Raw genomic sequence first — 15,881 nt, 5'->3', positions numbered from 1 at the left:
ATTTTAATTTATATATATTAATTTCTCAATGAAATTAATTTTTATAAATATATCGAAAGACAGACAACTATGTTCCAACGTCTGATCGTCGTGTGTTTTTTTCTGGTTCTAAGTGAGTTACTGTGAAACTTCTTTCATTTCGAAAATTTGTTTCTGAAAATTTTAAATTGAATTGATTTTGTGATAATATTTATAGAAATAATATAATATTGATAGAATTTAATTGATAATATTTAGAATAATAGACAATAGATGCAATCATTGATAGAAAAGAACATTGATGGAGAAGACACGGATGACGAGTGTTATCAAAAACCTCTAATTGGACCAAAGAGCAGTGATGAAAGTTGGTAACTAGATGAATAGTTTTGCCGAAATAAAGAAAGGTGTTAAGCAAGGATGTATTCTCTCTAGGTCTGTACAATCTCTATAGTGAGATCAACGTAAGAATGATAGAAGATCTAGCTGGAATATCCATTGGAGGCGTGAATATAATCAATGTAAGATATGCCGATGGTACAGCTCTTATAGCAGATTCAATAGAAAAACTGCAAACAATTGTTTCCAAAATGGTTTTTGAAAGTGAAAAGAAAGGCTTGCAAATTGACATCAACAAAACAGAGTGCATGGTTATCAGTAAAAGCAAAACCGCCCCGATCTGCTCCATAATCATTAATGGTAAACAGGTGAAACAAGTCAACAGCTTCAATTATCTCGGAAGTTTGGTTACATCTGGTTGTAAATGTGATATGGATATCAAAAGAAGGAAAACCATGGCAAAAGATGCATATTATAAAATGAAAAACATTCTCACCAACAGTAAAATCTGAATATCAACAAAATTAAAACTGTTAGGGTGTTACATTTTTCCTGTGCTAACTTACGGCTCTGAGTCCTGGACAATTTCTAAAGAAATGGAAAAAGAGATCTTGAGAAAAATTATGAAAATTAGTTGAATCTCTCATACTTCAAATGAGGATGTATCATATTAAAACGGCCCGATTATGAAAAGAGGAAATTACTACAGAGAATCCGACGGGGCAGTTAACGTTTTTCTGTCACATCATGCGGAAGGAAAGAATGGAAAATCTAACAACTACTGGAAAGATTGCAGGGAAAAGAGATCGCGGTCAACAGCAACGAACAACACTCGTGAAGTCCTTGTGTCACTTGTTGAATATCATCAAATTTCAACTACTACAAAGTGTTAAAGATCGGCTTTTGTGGAGGTCGATGGTCGCCAATGTGCTGAAAGGATAAGGCACGAGAAAGAAAGAACTGCAATGAATATATGAATTAAAACTATATTGATAACATATAACTGATAATATATAAAATAATAAAAAATAAAATAATACTTACAAAATTATATCGTATAAAGTTTTTAATAATTTTACACCCCCACCACAAGATAGGGCAAGTGCCGCGTGCCCTCCTTGCCCACCTCTTCCTAAACCATGCCAAAGTCTTGTGGTCCTAAAAAGTACCGATGATCCAAGGTGCTTTTGTCAGACTTGTTCTAGTAGATGCTACGATCGGGTAATTATTTTATAAATTTTTCAATTTTTACAACTTTAAAAATTAATTATTATCAAACATTTTTCCGGATTAATACGCAAATGTAATTAGCATAAATTGTTCGTGTAAATATTTAAAATATTATTTGAAAATTATAAAATATTTTACCAGGCGTTGTGATCATTAAAGCTTGTTTAGATCGGCCCGTACCGAGACATTCAAACATAAAATAAGCACATTTTAACTCGATGGATTTGTAAAATGTATAATTTGATGTTTTAACCCCCACGTACAACAGTATAACCAATGTCCGGCTGGTCAACAGTGCGTGGTAGAGCAAATGTCTTGCCCAGGGTTTAATTGTGTGGGAATTATGAGTGCAACTTGCGTCCCTTGTAAGTATTTCGCAATTATTTTATAATATAATGAATATTTTAAATATTATTCAATATTTTTGGTCGTAAATTATTAATTAAAATGACGGGAACGATGATGATAACGTTTTGATGACGTGATAGCAATATTACGATGATTAAAATGGCGAATGGTTTCAAATAATGGGACGTCCATGATTTAAATCAAACACACACATCGTAAGACACATCGTAGTTTGTATGCACGCATCGTATGTCAGATCAATTGTAATAGTCTTTCGGTTTCGAACAGTCAGCATTCGAAACAAGTCATTGCGTAATGGCAACGCGAAGCACGGCACTTCTACCGTCTGAGCTAACTGGCTGACCTTAAATGCGGCCTTTCTTTTTTTCTTTTTTGGCCGTGTCATTTCGCTTCTTCTGCATGTTTTAATTGGACTATTTGGATTTGATTTGACATTTTGAAAATGATTTGACGAAAATTAGTTGATTTATAGAAAAATTTTTAAATTTCAAAAATAAAATTTAGGGTCGGGCTCCTGTGTGCCAATATCTTGCAGATGTCCAATAAGTGGCTTCCTGAAGGATCCTAACAATTGCAACACCTGCACCTGCAATGACCCCTGCGCCGAGGTTTGGGGTGTAGTAGTAGTAGTTGTAGGGTTAGGGTTAGTTGTAGTAGTAGTTGTAGTAGTAGTTGTAGTAGTAGTAGTAGTAGTTCTTGTTGTTGTTGTTGTGATATGTGTAATCTAGTTTAGCTAGCGTTCATAAATTATCAATCAATCACGTTAAACCAATAATCATCATAGACTAACAATCAGTCAATCAATCATATTGAACCAATCATGTGCCATCATCATCTTTGTCATCATCTTCGTCTTCATCCTTTCACCATCATCTTCATCATCATTATAATGATGACGTCAGCATCATCTTCATCACCATACAGCTCGCCTGTCCAAACGGTTGCCGACAACAACCAATGATAACTCCAGAAAGTGAGCTTAGATACACGTGCAAATAAACTCACACGCACACACGCTCACACACACATTTATACACATTCACACACACACACGCACACACACACACGCACACACACACGTGTTTCTTAAAAACAATTCTTCTTGGCTAAGTATTAATTGTACAATGATTTATTTTACGAATTATCACCTTTTTCATATTATTGATCGATATAAGTAAATAAATAAATGTAATATAATGTATGTGCGTGTGTGTGTGTTACAGTATGTTAACTGTGTGTGTGTGTGTGTGTGTGTGTGCTGCGGTGTATGTACGTCTGTTTCTGTTACTTTACTTCTAAAATTTAAAAAAAAACTTTTTATATCACAAACTTATAAAACACACAAACAAACACACACACACACGCACAAACAAACACACACACACGCACAAACAAACACACACACACACAAAACACTGACATAAAAGAAAAACGAAACGAAACGAAACTTATTGAGAGTAAATGATACAAATACAAAAACATAGAATCAAGGTTGGTGGAAAAAAATTGTAAAAATGATATGGTTGACCGTTTGATTGTTTAATCAAATTAGACAGGCATTCTTCATTAGGTTTTTTATGTATGTCGGTGTGTATGTGCGTGTGTGTGTATACGTGTGTATTGTGTGTGTGTGTGTTTGTATGTATTTGTATTGTAGTGTTCGATGTATTCTATCCCGTAACATTTAACGAACAAGAGTTAAATAACAAAGAAAAAAAATAGCAGGTTAACTTTTATTATGAAAATAAAATTTAACGAAAATCATTTAAATAGGAAAAAAATAATTAACACAAATATTATTATATATAAATAAATGTGTTAATGTGTGATATGCGGGGGCGAATTTAGAGGGAGAATTTATTGAGGGGGGTCAGGGTGTAGCCAAAGTGGACTTAGCCAACAGTCAGCAATCATTTATCGTAATTTTTTGAAAATCTAACTTGTTTTATATATAAAAATAAACACAAAAATTGCCCAATAAACAAAAATGGGACTGCCAAGTACTTTCAGTTTTTGGCGCCCCGTCAAATTTCGGCCCTTTATTCCCCGTCAAATTTTGGTCCCTTACTCTCCCTCCTCTCCCGTCCTTGAACTATTATTAAATTGATATTTATAAATTAATTTATATTATTATAATAAAATTGTGAATGAATAATTTTGAATAAATCATGCCTGATATTGCATATTTTAATAAAGCTAGTCTCTGAATGCGTTAACTATTAGTTTGCAGGTATGTCAGAATTGCGATTTTTCTCATTTCGAAATTAACGAATACCCACGTAAAAACGTAAATACATAGACGTACGTATTTGTGTGTATGTATGCCCGCTTACATTCCGATACAGTCTAAAATACTACCGATGGCAAAAGTGCTCCGATAACGAAACGTATACCGATAACGAAACGTATACCGATATCGAAACGTGTACCCATAAAATTTACCGTATCGAAAACATTGCGATACCTAGTTAAATACAGAAAATATAAATATAAATGTGTTTTATTTTTTGTGTGTATGTATACAAACAATACACACACACACACAAACACACAAATATACACATACGTACCGGTACATACACAGATAATGATAATAATAATGATAATAATAATAATATTAATCATAATAATAATAATCAGAAAACTTGAATTGTAAATTGGAGAAATTATGAAATATAAAATTAATAACCAGTGGTCCAAATAAATTACCATTTCAAATTAAGTCCTTAACCACGCGTGTGTGTGTGTGTTTGTTTGTGCGCGTGTGTACGTGTATGTTTGTGTGTACGTGTATGTCTGTGTTTATAGCATATATATATATATATATATATATATATATATATATATATATATATATATATATATATATATATATATATATATATATATTACTTTATGTCTGCAAGTGAATGTCTGTTTATAAGTTTTTTCTATATGCCTAGAACCTGAAAAACATCAGTTGTAAATGTTGTACAGTTGTAGTTTCATCATAAGCCAACGTGAATATGCTCTATAGAAAGCATTACAATGATAAAACCACAATATTATTTGCGTTGTTAAACCAAGAGTAAAGAAGTCAGGTCTTACCGAGAATCATTCAGAGAGAATTAATAAATAATAATAATAATTATCATAATAATAATATTATTATTATAATTATTTGTAATTATAATAGCTTACGAATCGACAATATCTAACTAAAATCCAGTTTTCAGACGAGACAGAATACAGACCATTAAGCATGTTTAAATAGAAATTGAATACAATAATTAATAAACAGGAATGTGTGTGTGTTAATGTGTGTGTTCGTGCGTGTGTTTGTTTGTGTGTCTGTGTTTGTTTGTTCGTCTGTCTGTATGTTTGTTGTACCTACATGACATATTTGAAATGTTTAATTGTGAACGCTGCAAGTTAAGAATGGATATATATATATATATATATATATATTTATATATATATATATATTCATATATTCATTAATTGATATATATATATATATATATATATATATCATATATATATATATCATATATATATATATATCATATATATATATACGTATAATGACTAAAAGTGAATCGAATCAAATTTGAAATTGAATGAAATTTAAAAAAAATAGAATCAAACATATCTCAAATGACTGGATTATAAAGTTGAAATTAATGCAAATGAGTTAGTTGTTTTGCTTTTGATTTGTGTGGTTGTTAGTTGGTTTGTTTGTTTGTTTGTTAATGTGTTTGTATGTTTGTTTGTATGTATGTATGTATGTTTGTTTGTTTGTTTGTATGTTCTTTTGTTTGTTTGGATGTTAGTTTATTTTTGATTGATTGATTGGTTGGATGGTCTTGAAGTTAGTCGGACAAACATATATTACGTACAATAGTTGAATAAAAATAAATAAAATTTGTAATATAAATATGTGTGTATGTATGTGTGTGTGTATGTATGTGTGTGTGTCTTTTCATGTGTGCCAGTGTTTGTGTAAATTGTGACAACCATTGCAATTAGAAAATTGGCAGAAGATCTCCAAGAAAAATTTAAAAAGTTGTATAAATTTATATGTAAATATATCTATATGTTGTATATATGTTTGTTTTTATGTATGATATACATACGTATACATGGTATAAATGTATATATTTATGTATAATATAATATAATATATGTTAGAATAAGGCGCTAGATAATTTATAAAATGCAGGCAATTTTCTAAAACTTTTAACGGTAGTTTTCACTTAAAAAGATCAAAAATGTTTGAATAAAATCGAAATTTGTAGAAGAAAAATTATCATCGTCTACGTCATCACTTACGTCAAGATGACGCAAGCTCGTCGTCCTTATTATACTTTTTTAAGGAATTATGACAGAAAAATTCATAACATATTACGAAATTAATTTTTTAAAATATAAATTTAAGTAAAATTTAATCCTTGTCCTCGATTCTTTGTGACTCGATTATGTTCATAAGGGCCTCCTTTATATTTGGGTCCATTTTTCCCTGAATTATTCGAATTAAATTGTAAATTAATCAAAAAAATAAATCAAAATTAAATTCAAATATCTAAAATAATTTTCAGAGTTATCGATACCCCCCCAACCCACGTTGCACATGTGATATGCGGGAATATCTTTGCACTCAAACTCGGTCACTGCAGCATCAGTGCCAGGGGCCTCAACCATTAGAACATCTTTTATTTAATAATAATTAACATTTAACCTGCACAGCTGATAGCAAATGTCTTCTATAGCTTGAAATGATTTCTTTGTATCTTTTTTCGTTCTCCTTGTATGTTGTTTTGTATTTAATTGAATGTAATTATCAATCAATCAGTCAATCAATTAGTCAATCAATTAGTCAATCAATCAGTCAATCATTCAATCATTCATCAGTCAATCAATCAATCAGTCAATCCATCACTTAATTTGCATCTATGTAACGCACTTCTTAAAAATTTAACTGTCCTCTGAATAAAATCGCAAAGTACAACTAATTAAAGACAATTAAAAGGAAATGAATGTAATTAATTTATAAATAATAAATTTTTACGGTTAGTTTGTAAAAAAAACTAACTACCTGAAGTTGTTTCTGCAAATTAACCAGCTTTACTTGCGTTTCGTCATTCATGACGTCACCGTTTAGAGCTGCAACCTGATTGGATGTCGGCTCGGTGACGCTGTCTTCGGTTAGCGGGACAACTTGTTGAGATTTGAACTGACTGACGGCGAGGGTGGGTGAAAGTTTGCCGTCGACGACTGACTGGAGGAGAGATTTCAGTTGGTGGAGCCCTGCGTTCAAAATTTTCATCGAGTTGCTAATCGTTTCAATTTTCTGTTTAGAGATTTCTAGATCGCCGTGTCTTTCCAGTCTGAACATGTCCATCTGTTCTTCTAAGCTGACAAGGACTGATAAATGTTCGAGATTTTTCACTGAGAACTCGTTGAAGAAGTTGTGGACTGAAGCGTCTTGCGTGGCGATGGAATGTTGGCCGAGGTGGTGGTTGTCGCTATGAAGTAGCCGCTTGCGTAGGCAGCATTGTAGACCGGTTATGTTCAGGAAGAGTTGTCGGTTTTCAGTTCTCAAGTTATTGGGGATTGTTAACAATTTGTTCAGTTGGAGGTTGCAAATGTCGACTATGTATTCATTCGTCGTTTGGATGGCCACGGTTTTCATTCGAGTCGGTTGGCAGAAGCCGTATTCAATCTGGTTCAACGTTTTCCTCAAGATTTGATTTTCTTCTGCCAATCTATGATTGACGTCTGTTTGCTGGAAAGCATGTTGAAATGGTTTGAATTCGATGTTCGTATCTGGTTTGCGAACCGGGGACACCGAGATGAGACCTTTCCTACTGGCTGGTGTCGTCGGCATTTTGCCATTTTGCTTCAAAACTTTACCATTGTGCGTCGATTTGATGTAAGGGTCGCGATTATTAAGGACTGTAAGATTTTTTAATTGCTCCATTTCTAAAAGTAGATCCGCCTGCTCTTTTTGCAAATTTAATTTCTGGTTTTCTTCCTCGATGATACTCAATCGTTGTTTCATCAGCAGTACTGATTCTCTTAGTTCGGTGATTATCCTGTTGTCTGAACTCTCTTTAGTGTTTGATCTTGAGAGCGTGTTACACTTTTCGTTGAGGATGGCGTTGCTGTCCTCAAGTTCCTTGCAGTAGTGCTCGAGGTTTGAAATTTTCATCATGGCGCTCTCGTTTTCAACCCTAATTAACTTAACGTCGTGTTCCAGCTTGCTCAAGTCATCTTTCACTGTCTTGTATCTCTGCTCGGCATCTACGTTGTCCAATTGGCGTTGTTGAAGAATTTTTAACTCTTCTTTCAGCTTGTTAGAAGTTTCTTGCTCTCTGCTTAATTGACTTTTTAAAAATTCAATCGTGTTTTCTCTTTCATTTTTAATATTTTCTAGTTCGGCCGAATGTTTTGCGTGCTGATCGCTGACTTCCCGGTACTCCTGTAACACGGAATTCAGTTGATTTTTGGTGAACTCGTTCAGTTTTTGTAGCCGGCTAATTTCGACGGCCATATGTTTTTTCAAAGTTTCTATCTCTTTCGTTTTTACATTGAGTTCTTCCTGGACTTGTTCAGATAGATGTGAAAGGTTGGCTATTTCTCCCATCAGCTCTGCTTCGCGATCTCTCGATAAAAAGAAATCATTTTTTTCTTTCGCTTCTATCAATAACTTTGCATTATCAGCTAGCAACATATCTCTTTCTTTTGCTAATCTTTGTTCCACTAATAACAATTCATTATCTTTATCTAACAGTCGCTTTTTGATTTCATCTAATTCGTTCCTTAAACTCGCTTCGTCTGAATTAATGTTTTTTAATTTCTCTTTCAGTTGGTCAAGTTCTTTTGTCTTTTCGTTCAGATTATCTTCTAAACTTTTTACCTCTGCGAAATGTCCTCTTGATAATTTGGCATTTTCATTAACGGCGTCTTCATAATTTTCCTGAGCTTGTGAGAGTTCTCTTCGAAGTCTTTCAACTTCCCTCCTCATTTTTTCGTTACTTTCTTTCATCTGATTCTGCTCTCTGTAAAAATCTTCCACACTCCTCAGCCACTGTCGCATCTCTAGCAAAGTTAATTTTTTGTCTAATATAGGCGATGGTTCTTTCAAATCTTTCGACGTGCACTCTACTGTCTTATACAATTTCAAAACTTTATCAAAATCATTTTCTAACTTTTTAGCTTCGATTAAATCTTTCTGCTGTTCTTTCAGCGTTTCACTAAGTTCGGATATTTTTCTATCTTTTTCTTTAAATATTTTATTGAAATCTGTGAGGCGACATTCTAGTGAGGTCACGTTATTCTGCTGGTTCTTTTTTTCAGCTTCGTTTTTCCTATCAATCTCCTCTCTTGTTCTTTCTAGGCACTCAATTTGAGATTTCAATACAATGATTTCTGAGTTTAATTTTTCAATTTCGATCTTTTGCAATTTTATTTCTTTTGATTTCTCGTAGGAATCAGTTAATGTCGACTGAACGTTTGTTGTGTTTTCTTTCAGAACGTTTTCATTCGGACCGGATTTTGATGCTTTGAGTTCTTTGCTGATGTTTTTGATGACTTTGGAGTCGGAATCAGATGGGAATGTGACTTTGTCTACTCCGGAATTTGGTGTCAAATTTGCCAAGTAAGCGCTCTGTTCGCTGATCGTTCTCTTGAGGCCAGTTATTTCTGATTGGAGTTTTTCATTTATCTTCTTCAGTCTCATGTTTTCTTCAGAGAGAGCGCTAGGTTTGATATCTTTTTTCGTTTCTTTTTGAGCGAATAACTCTGCAAGTTGTTTTTTAAGATTTTTATTTTCTTCCTGCAATTGTTTCGATTCTATCATCGCATTTTTCAAATCTTGAAAGATCGGCGACTGCACTTTTGCTCTTTCTAAGCTTCGTTTTTCCTCTACGATCGAGTCAGTTTGTGCCGCGCCATCGCAGTAATTAACGAACGTTATTCTTGATTCTATGTTCTCACCAGCTTTTCGTTTACTTCGTTTTTCCAAACTTAATTCCAGAGCCAAGTTTTCGTTTGTTGAATCTTTCTTTTCGGCTGCTTCGTTCAGTTTTTGAATTATGCTTCTTAATTCATTATTTTCTTCTTTAATCTTTTCAAAGTTTTTCTCATTCTTATTCTGTATGGAATTTATTTCGTTTTTAAAATCTTCAAAAGATTCTTCTAACTGGTTGGTGAGCTCTTGAACGCGGTTGTTCAACTGTTTCACTTCGGAAGTCCTCCTATCAAGAGCATTTCTCAATGCGGACGTTTGTTTTTGCAGTTGCTCGTACTCGTCCACAACTCGATTGTATTCGGAAACAAGAGCTTCCTTTGCTTCTAACTCTTTGTACGCTTCTATCGATTCATGTTTCAACTCTTCATACATTTTTTTATAATCCACTTCACCGTCTCCATCTGTGTTAGATTTAAACTGACTTGTTGGTAAACTTGTGACAAATTTTTCTTCATTGCATTTTAGTTGATCACTTAACTCAGCCAATTCTTTAGCTTGCCGCTCAACCGTTTCTTCAAGATTTTTCCTCTCGGACATCAGTCTATCATTTTCTTGTTTCACATAACCGAAGTCATCAGCTGTTGTAGTTATTCGATTGAGTTTGCTGGCAAGTGATTCATTTTCATTTCTCAGTTCTTCGTTTTCAACTGCAGTCTCCTTCAAAAGTTTAACAATTTCTTCGATTCCTGCAAGTTCTTTTGCTTGTTCGTTTTTGAACTCACTATAGTCATTAATCAGAGCCCCGTTCTCTTCTTTTAGTTGCTTCACCAAGTTCATCAGAGTTTCAACATCCGTCAGAGGAACTTGGTTTGTTTTATTTTCTTCTAAAATTTGTTTTAAATTTTGAGATATTAAATTTTTTTCAGATTCCAATTTAGAGATTCGTTCTTTCCAGTTATGTTCGTCTGCGTAATCGTTCGTATTTTTATCGGCTTTCGAAAAATCAGACTCAACATCATGAACCCCGTTTAATTCTAATCGCAAAATAGCATCAAGTTGAGATTTTAGTTTTTCTAGCTCTCTCTTGAATTTCATAGTAGATTCATTCAAGTTACTGACACCCAACGACCCATTTTTATCATTCAGCTCTTCGAGTAAGTCAACTACAGTGCCTCTCATCTCCTTGAGTTCCTGAATGAGCCAGTCCTGACTACTTGACGCTAGTTCCAGTTGCTGTATCATTTCTAATTTCTCTAACTCCAAATCTTTTCGTGATTCTATGGCTGACTTTAACTGTTATTTTAAATAAAATAATTTACAGAATTACAACTTTTAAAAAATAAATAAATTATTTCGAAGCTTTTGCCAACAAGTAGTAAATGAGTGATTTATTTATCAAATAATAACAAATCACAAAATTTAATTTGACAAAAGAAAACTGACCTCTTTCAATAAAGCAATATTCTCCTTCAATATTTCATCCTTATCACATTTCGTCGGAGTGACTGTTGAGTAATTCTCGCCATGCTGATCGTTTACGCTGGCTGGATTGATGCCATGTTGTGTGCTAACCTTTTCATTGTATATGTCACCGACTACATCGCTACAGTACAAATTTCCAGTTGTGGAAACAGTCTGCGGCACCCTTATGTTCAACCCGTTGCCATTAGGTTCAGTTTTTTTTGGAGATTTAATTTTGGTAATTTTGTCTACGTCTCTCATTATCGAATCTGTTAGGTTTAACTTCGGGAAATATAACTCTTTCTCCTTTTCAGACATATTCATTTCGGCGATAGCTGTTAATGAGTTTGATTCCTCTGAAGTTGTTATGGTTGAGTGACGATTTGAAAGCGAAATGTTTTGAGATATGGATGGGAGGGTTATTTCCGTTCCGAAGATGCTACCTGGGGCAGATCGAACCTTTGGCTGCTCACTTCTTTGAGTTTTTGCTGGGGCTATTTCTGTCTCCTCGTTCGATAGATTCTGTTTCATGAATTTGAGAATAATTTTTGCACGCTGGCTCTTAATGTTAGTTACTTAATGATTATTTATTCAAATGTCAATTCTAATTTATTAAGAGTAAATAAAATTTGAACAATTATTCATTCTGTCTAATTTTTTTTAAAAGATTATTGCATATCTGTCATAAATTTCATTCAACTATAATTACATCAAATCATAAACTCAAATCAGTTAAAATATGTAAATTAGGATAAATTATTGGTTATATTTTTAAAAAATAAAATAAAACAACTTAATTAAATATTCGAAAATCAACGAAGAAAATATTCTGATTTAAAAAACAGCAACATACAACGCTGTGAACATCTTCCAAAGCACCAGTCTCATTCTGGATGTCGTCATCATCATCTAGTGCTATGTTCTTCCGGAACGCATCATCCAGAAGTTCTCGAAAGGAATCTAATCCCAGTCCCAACCTTTTGGCCGCTCCTTCTTTTCTCGAAGGCTCGTCAATTTCACTATCGTCTAGAATTTGTGTGAATTTTCAGTTTAAATTAACGTTCTTCTACAATTTAATTTTAAATTTTGTATAATAGATTTGTTTTTTAGTGGTTTCGTTTATGTTTTTCTAAAGTTTTTTTACTCATCATTAACGATTTTCAAATGTGGGCTTATGATTTTTTGCACCTTTTTAAGAATTTAACAAAAAAGAGTTAAAAAATAGCATTCTACGTGTTTCATAATTGCAGCATCGGAAAATAATACAATGTTAAAATGTCTTACCTATTTCATTATATTGACCATATTTATTCGCCTCGTAAGCATTTGCGTCTTCATTTCCATTCATCTTTCCATTTTTTAAAGGGGGTATCTTTGAAACCGCGCCCCCTTTGTACCCTAATTTTTCTCCAATCGTGGTATCTTGCTGCCCTTTCTTCTTGTCTAAATCCAACAAACTTGTACTTTTTCCCGAAAATGGTGGAAATTTTTGGGGTCGTGGGGGTGGTGTAACTGGGAGGGGTTTGCCAATCTGGAAGCGTTTGTCTTGGTGGCTGTCTTGGGTCGGTATTGGTTTGGGCTGTTGGGTACGTGTTTTAAGTTGGTCTGATTTGTCGTTGCCGTGTGGCTGGGGTTCGTTGCCGATGGGCTCGTAAGGGTGGTCCTGGTATGAAGATGATGGTGGAGTGATGTTGTTTTGGGTGGGAATGATTATGTCTCGGTGACTTGATGGTATGAAAATAAGTTTTGTATAGTAAAAATTTGTCATACAGTCAGTAAAAAAAGAAAAATTTTATATTGATTAGTTGGTATAGACCAGTAAATATGTGCTAAAGTATTGCACAATTATTGAAAAATATACTCACAATGACTTCTCGTTCAGATAACCTTCTTGATGCAATATTTAAGCCAGCTGAAAGTACACCAAAAAATTTAAATTATAGGCTGTTACTTATTTAATATGATTAAGTAAAAAAATCAAATTTATATTTTAATATTAAACCAAAAAATTATAATTATATTATTAGATAATGTTTTTTCTAAAACAATTTTACTTTTGTAAGCTTGTTCAGCTTGGTTTAAAATTCTAATCGTTTGGATATCTCTGTTTCGCGTGGCGTACCAAATAGCATTGTGACCTGATGGTTTCAGTAGAAGACGGTTAATATTTATTTCATTTTTATTATTTGGAATTATATTTCAAGTAAATTTTAGATTTATTGACATGAAACACAAATCCCATGTTAATCAACGCCTGAATCAACGAATCACGCACTATCGCCGTGCCTGAAAAATCATTTAATTTGGGTTCTCAATAAATCTTCAACTACAAATTTTTATTAACTCGAAATCAATCCAGAAACTTCGTATAGTTTGGTTGGCGTGAATGAGTTAACTGATGATAGAAGGTGGGGGAGTGTATAAAGATGGCATTTTTAATTTTATAAATTGATTTGAAAAAATTTGATAAAGTAAAGAAAAAATAATATCCGACCCTTTTTGTCCAGGGCATCGATACGTGCCCCCTTGTTAATGAGGTAGTCACACACGGAAGGATGCCCCTTGGAGGCCGCCAACAGCAGCGGTGTCCTATTTTCCGCATCAGGATCGTTGACGTCACTTCCGTTTTCTATTAATAGCTTGCAGATTGATGCCTGCCCCTTTTCTGCAGCTAGTGCTAGCGGGGTTTTCCCGTCCTGGTGAATGAATTTTTTTCGGTGGCAAAACGAAACTGAAAGTGTGGTATTTTTCATGTAAAAAAGATAATTAAATTAGCAGGATTTGAAACTTGAAGCTGATATAAAAAGCGCAATATTCCAAGCAGGTCGATGGGAATAAAATTTTAATTATATCAGCAGAGTAACACGAAATATTTTAACAAAACCTTCTTGAATTTACAGCATGTACCATAGGCATGTACTTTATATAAATATTTATACAATAAAATAAATAAAAAAAAAAACCTTATCTTTAAAATGAACGGGGGCACTATTGGCCAGTAGAATCTGGACGCAGCCAAGATGGCCACCTTCGCTGGCATGGTGCAAAACTGACCTGAACTGCTTGTCCACTGAACAAAGATTTGGCTTTTGCTAGAAATGCACGAGGTTACAGAAAAAATTATAATCCAGATAGCGTTATATAATAATTTTATTATTATTATTGATATTATTATTATTATTGTTATTATTATTATTGTTGTTGTTATTATTATTATTATCAAAGCAAATGTTTTTGTACCTGTAGCAACTTCTGTAGTATTTCGTACCTTCCTTTCAAGGCGGCTCTGTGAACTGGTGTCAATCCTGATAGTAATGATGGTGAAGACGATGATGATGACGATGATGATGATGGTGATGACGATGACGATGATGAAAACGACGTCTACATCAAACGACAACAAAACCAAACATGCCCTGAACATCCTTAACGTCAATTCGTTGTGCGAGACCCTGGTTCAAAAACAGTTCGACAATGGCCTGGTGGTTCTCGGCTACGGCCAAATGCAATCTACATAATACAGGATATGGCAGTTAAAAGTTAATGAATAATAAATATTCATGAAAAAGTACGAGATTAGCATAAGTTATGCTAATTAGTTAAGCTAATGCTAATTAGTAATAATTTATTATTATTATTACTAACGCGGAGTATCCTTTATTTGGATCGATCTTTGTGGGATCAATTTTCTTCTTCGTCAGTAGTTGTGTGACTCTGTCCAGTTGGTTTTTGTCAACGAGTGATATGAATCGGTCGTCATCCTTTGTCCATTCAGTTATCTGGTTGATTGAAAGTTGTGAGTGTTGGGTGATAGATAGTTTGAGTTTGGTGGTTGAAAAGTTGAGTCTGGTGATTGAAATCTAAGTTTAGTGATTAAAAGTTGAGTTTGGTGATTGAAATCTAGGTTTGGTGATAAAAAGTTGAGTTTGGTCATTGAAATCTAAGTTTGGTGATTGAAAAGTTAAGTTTGGTGATTGAAATCTAGGTTTGGTTGAGTTTGGTGATTGAAATCTAGGTTTGATGGTTGAAAAGTCAAGTTTAGTGGTTGAAAAGTTTGATTAGTTTAGGAAGAACTAAAGCAATTATTAAGAAAATGAAATTACGAGATTGAAAACCAGAGTTAGGCTATAAAAAATTAAAGATAACTGATTGAAAAGTTAAGATGTGTAGTTCGGAAGATGAATAAAGTTATTGAAAAATAAAGTTAGGTGATTGTAAATATAGTTAAAAAATTGAAAATTGAAGTTGAATTGTTGAAAATTTGTTTGGTTGTTAAAAATAAACTTGAACGATTGAAAAGTGGTTTAAAAATGGAGTCTGCGGTTGAAAATAGTAGCTGTACGGTTGTGAAATAAAGTTATGTGTTTGGAAAAAAAAGATTTAAATTATTGAAAAATGAATTTGGAATTTAATTGAAAACTTGTTTTTTCCGATTAGTTAAATTAAAAGTTGAGCTTTAAATGATCAAGAAAATAATATGATTGATTGTTGAAAAATTGAATTGGGCGATTGAAATATCGAGTTAATTGATTGAATGGCAAAACTAGATGAT

The 15,881-nt window shown here is 33.3% G+C and overlaps 2 protein-coding genes across 2 annotated transcripts in view; one reads left to right on the top strand and one right to left on the bottom strand.

The window, feature by feature from the left end:
- Nucleotides 1-3,113, top strand: part of HELRODRAFT_192451 (hypothetical protein) — a 3,450-nt gene extending 337 nt beyond the window's left edge. The window contains exons 2-6 of the mRNA XM_009022780.1: nucleotides 49-112; nucleotides 1,412-1,539; nucleotides 1,817-1,913; nucleotides 2,422-2,525; nucleotides 2,842-3,113. Of these exons, the coding sequence (XP_009021028.1) occupies nucleotides 49-112; nucleotides 1,412-1,539; nucleotides 1,817-1,913; nucleotides 2,422-2,525; nucleotides 2,842-2,916 (468 nt within the window). The 3' untranslated portion in view covers nucleotides 2,917-3,113. The remainder of the gene's footprint in view (nucleotides 1-48; nucleotides 113-1,411; nucleotides 1,540-1,816; nucleotides 1,914-2,421; nucleotides 2,526-2,841) is intronic.
- A 10,657-nt stretch (nucleotides 3,114-13,770) lies between these two features.
- On the bottom strand, nucleotides 13,771-15,102 carry HELRODRAFT_82432 (hypothetical protein; the record flags this gene model as incomplete). The annotated part of the gene is made up of 2 exons (XM_009022779.1): nucleotides 13,771-14,025; nucleotides 14,971-15,102. Coding segments are annotated over 2 exons (387 nt in total), but the record flags the coding sequence as incomplete, so codon positions are not given.
- Between the last annotated feature and the right edge of the window lie 779 nt (nucleotides 15,103-15,881).

This window comes from Helobdella robusta, assembly GCF_000326865.2.
Source record: "Helobdella robusta unplaced genomic scaffold HELROscaffold_33, whole genome shotgun sequence".
NCBI lineage: Eukaryota > Metazoa > Annelida > Clitellata > Rhynchobdellida > Glossiphoniidae > Helobdella > Helobdella robusta.
Note: the sequence above shows the minus strand (reverse complement) of the source record. Positions and strands in the feature narration are given on the sequence as shown.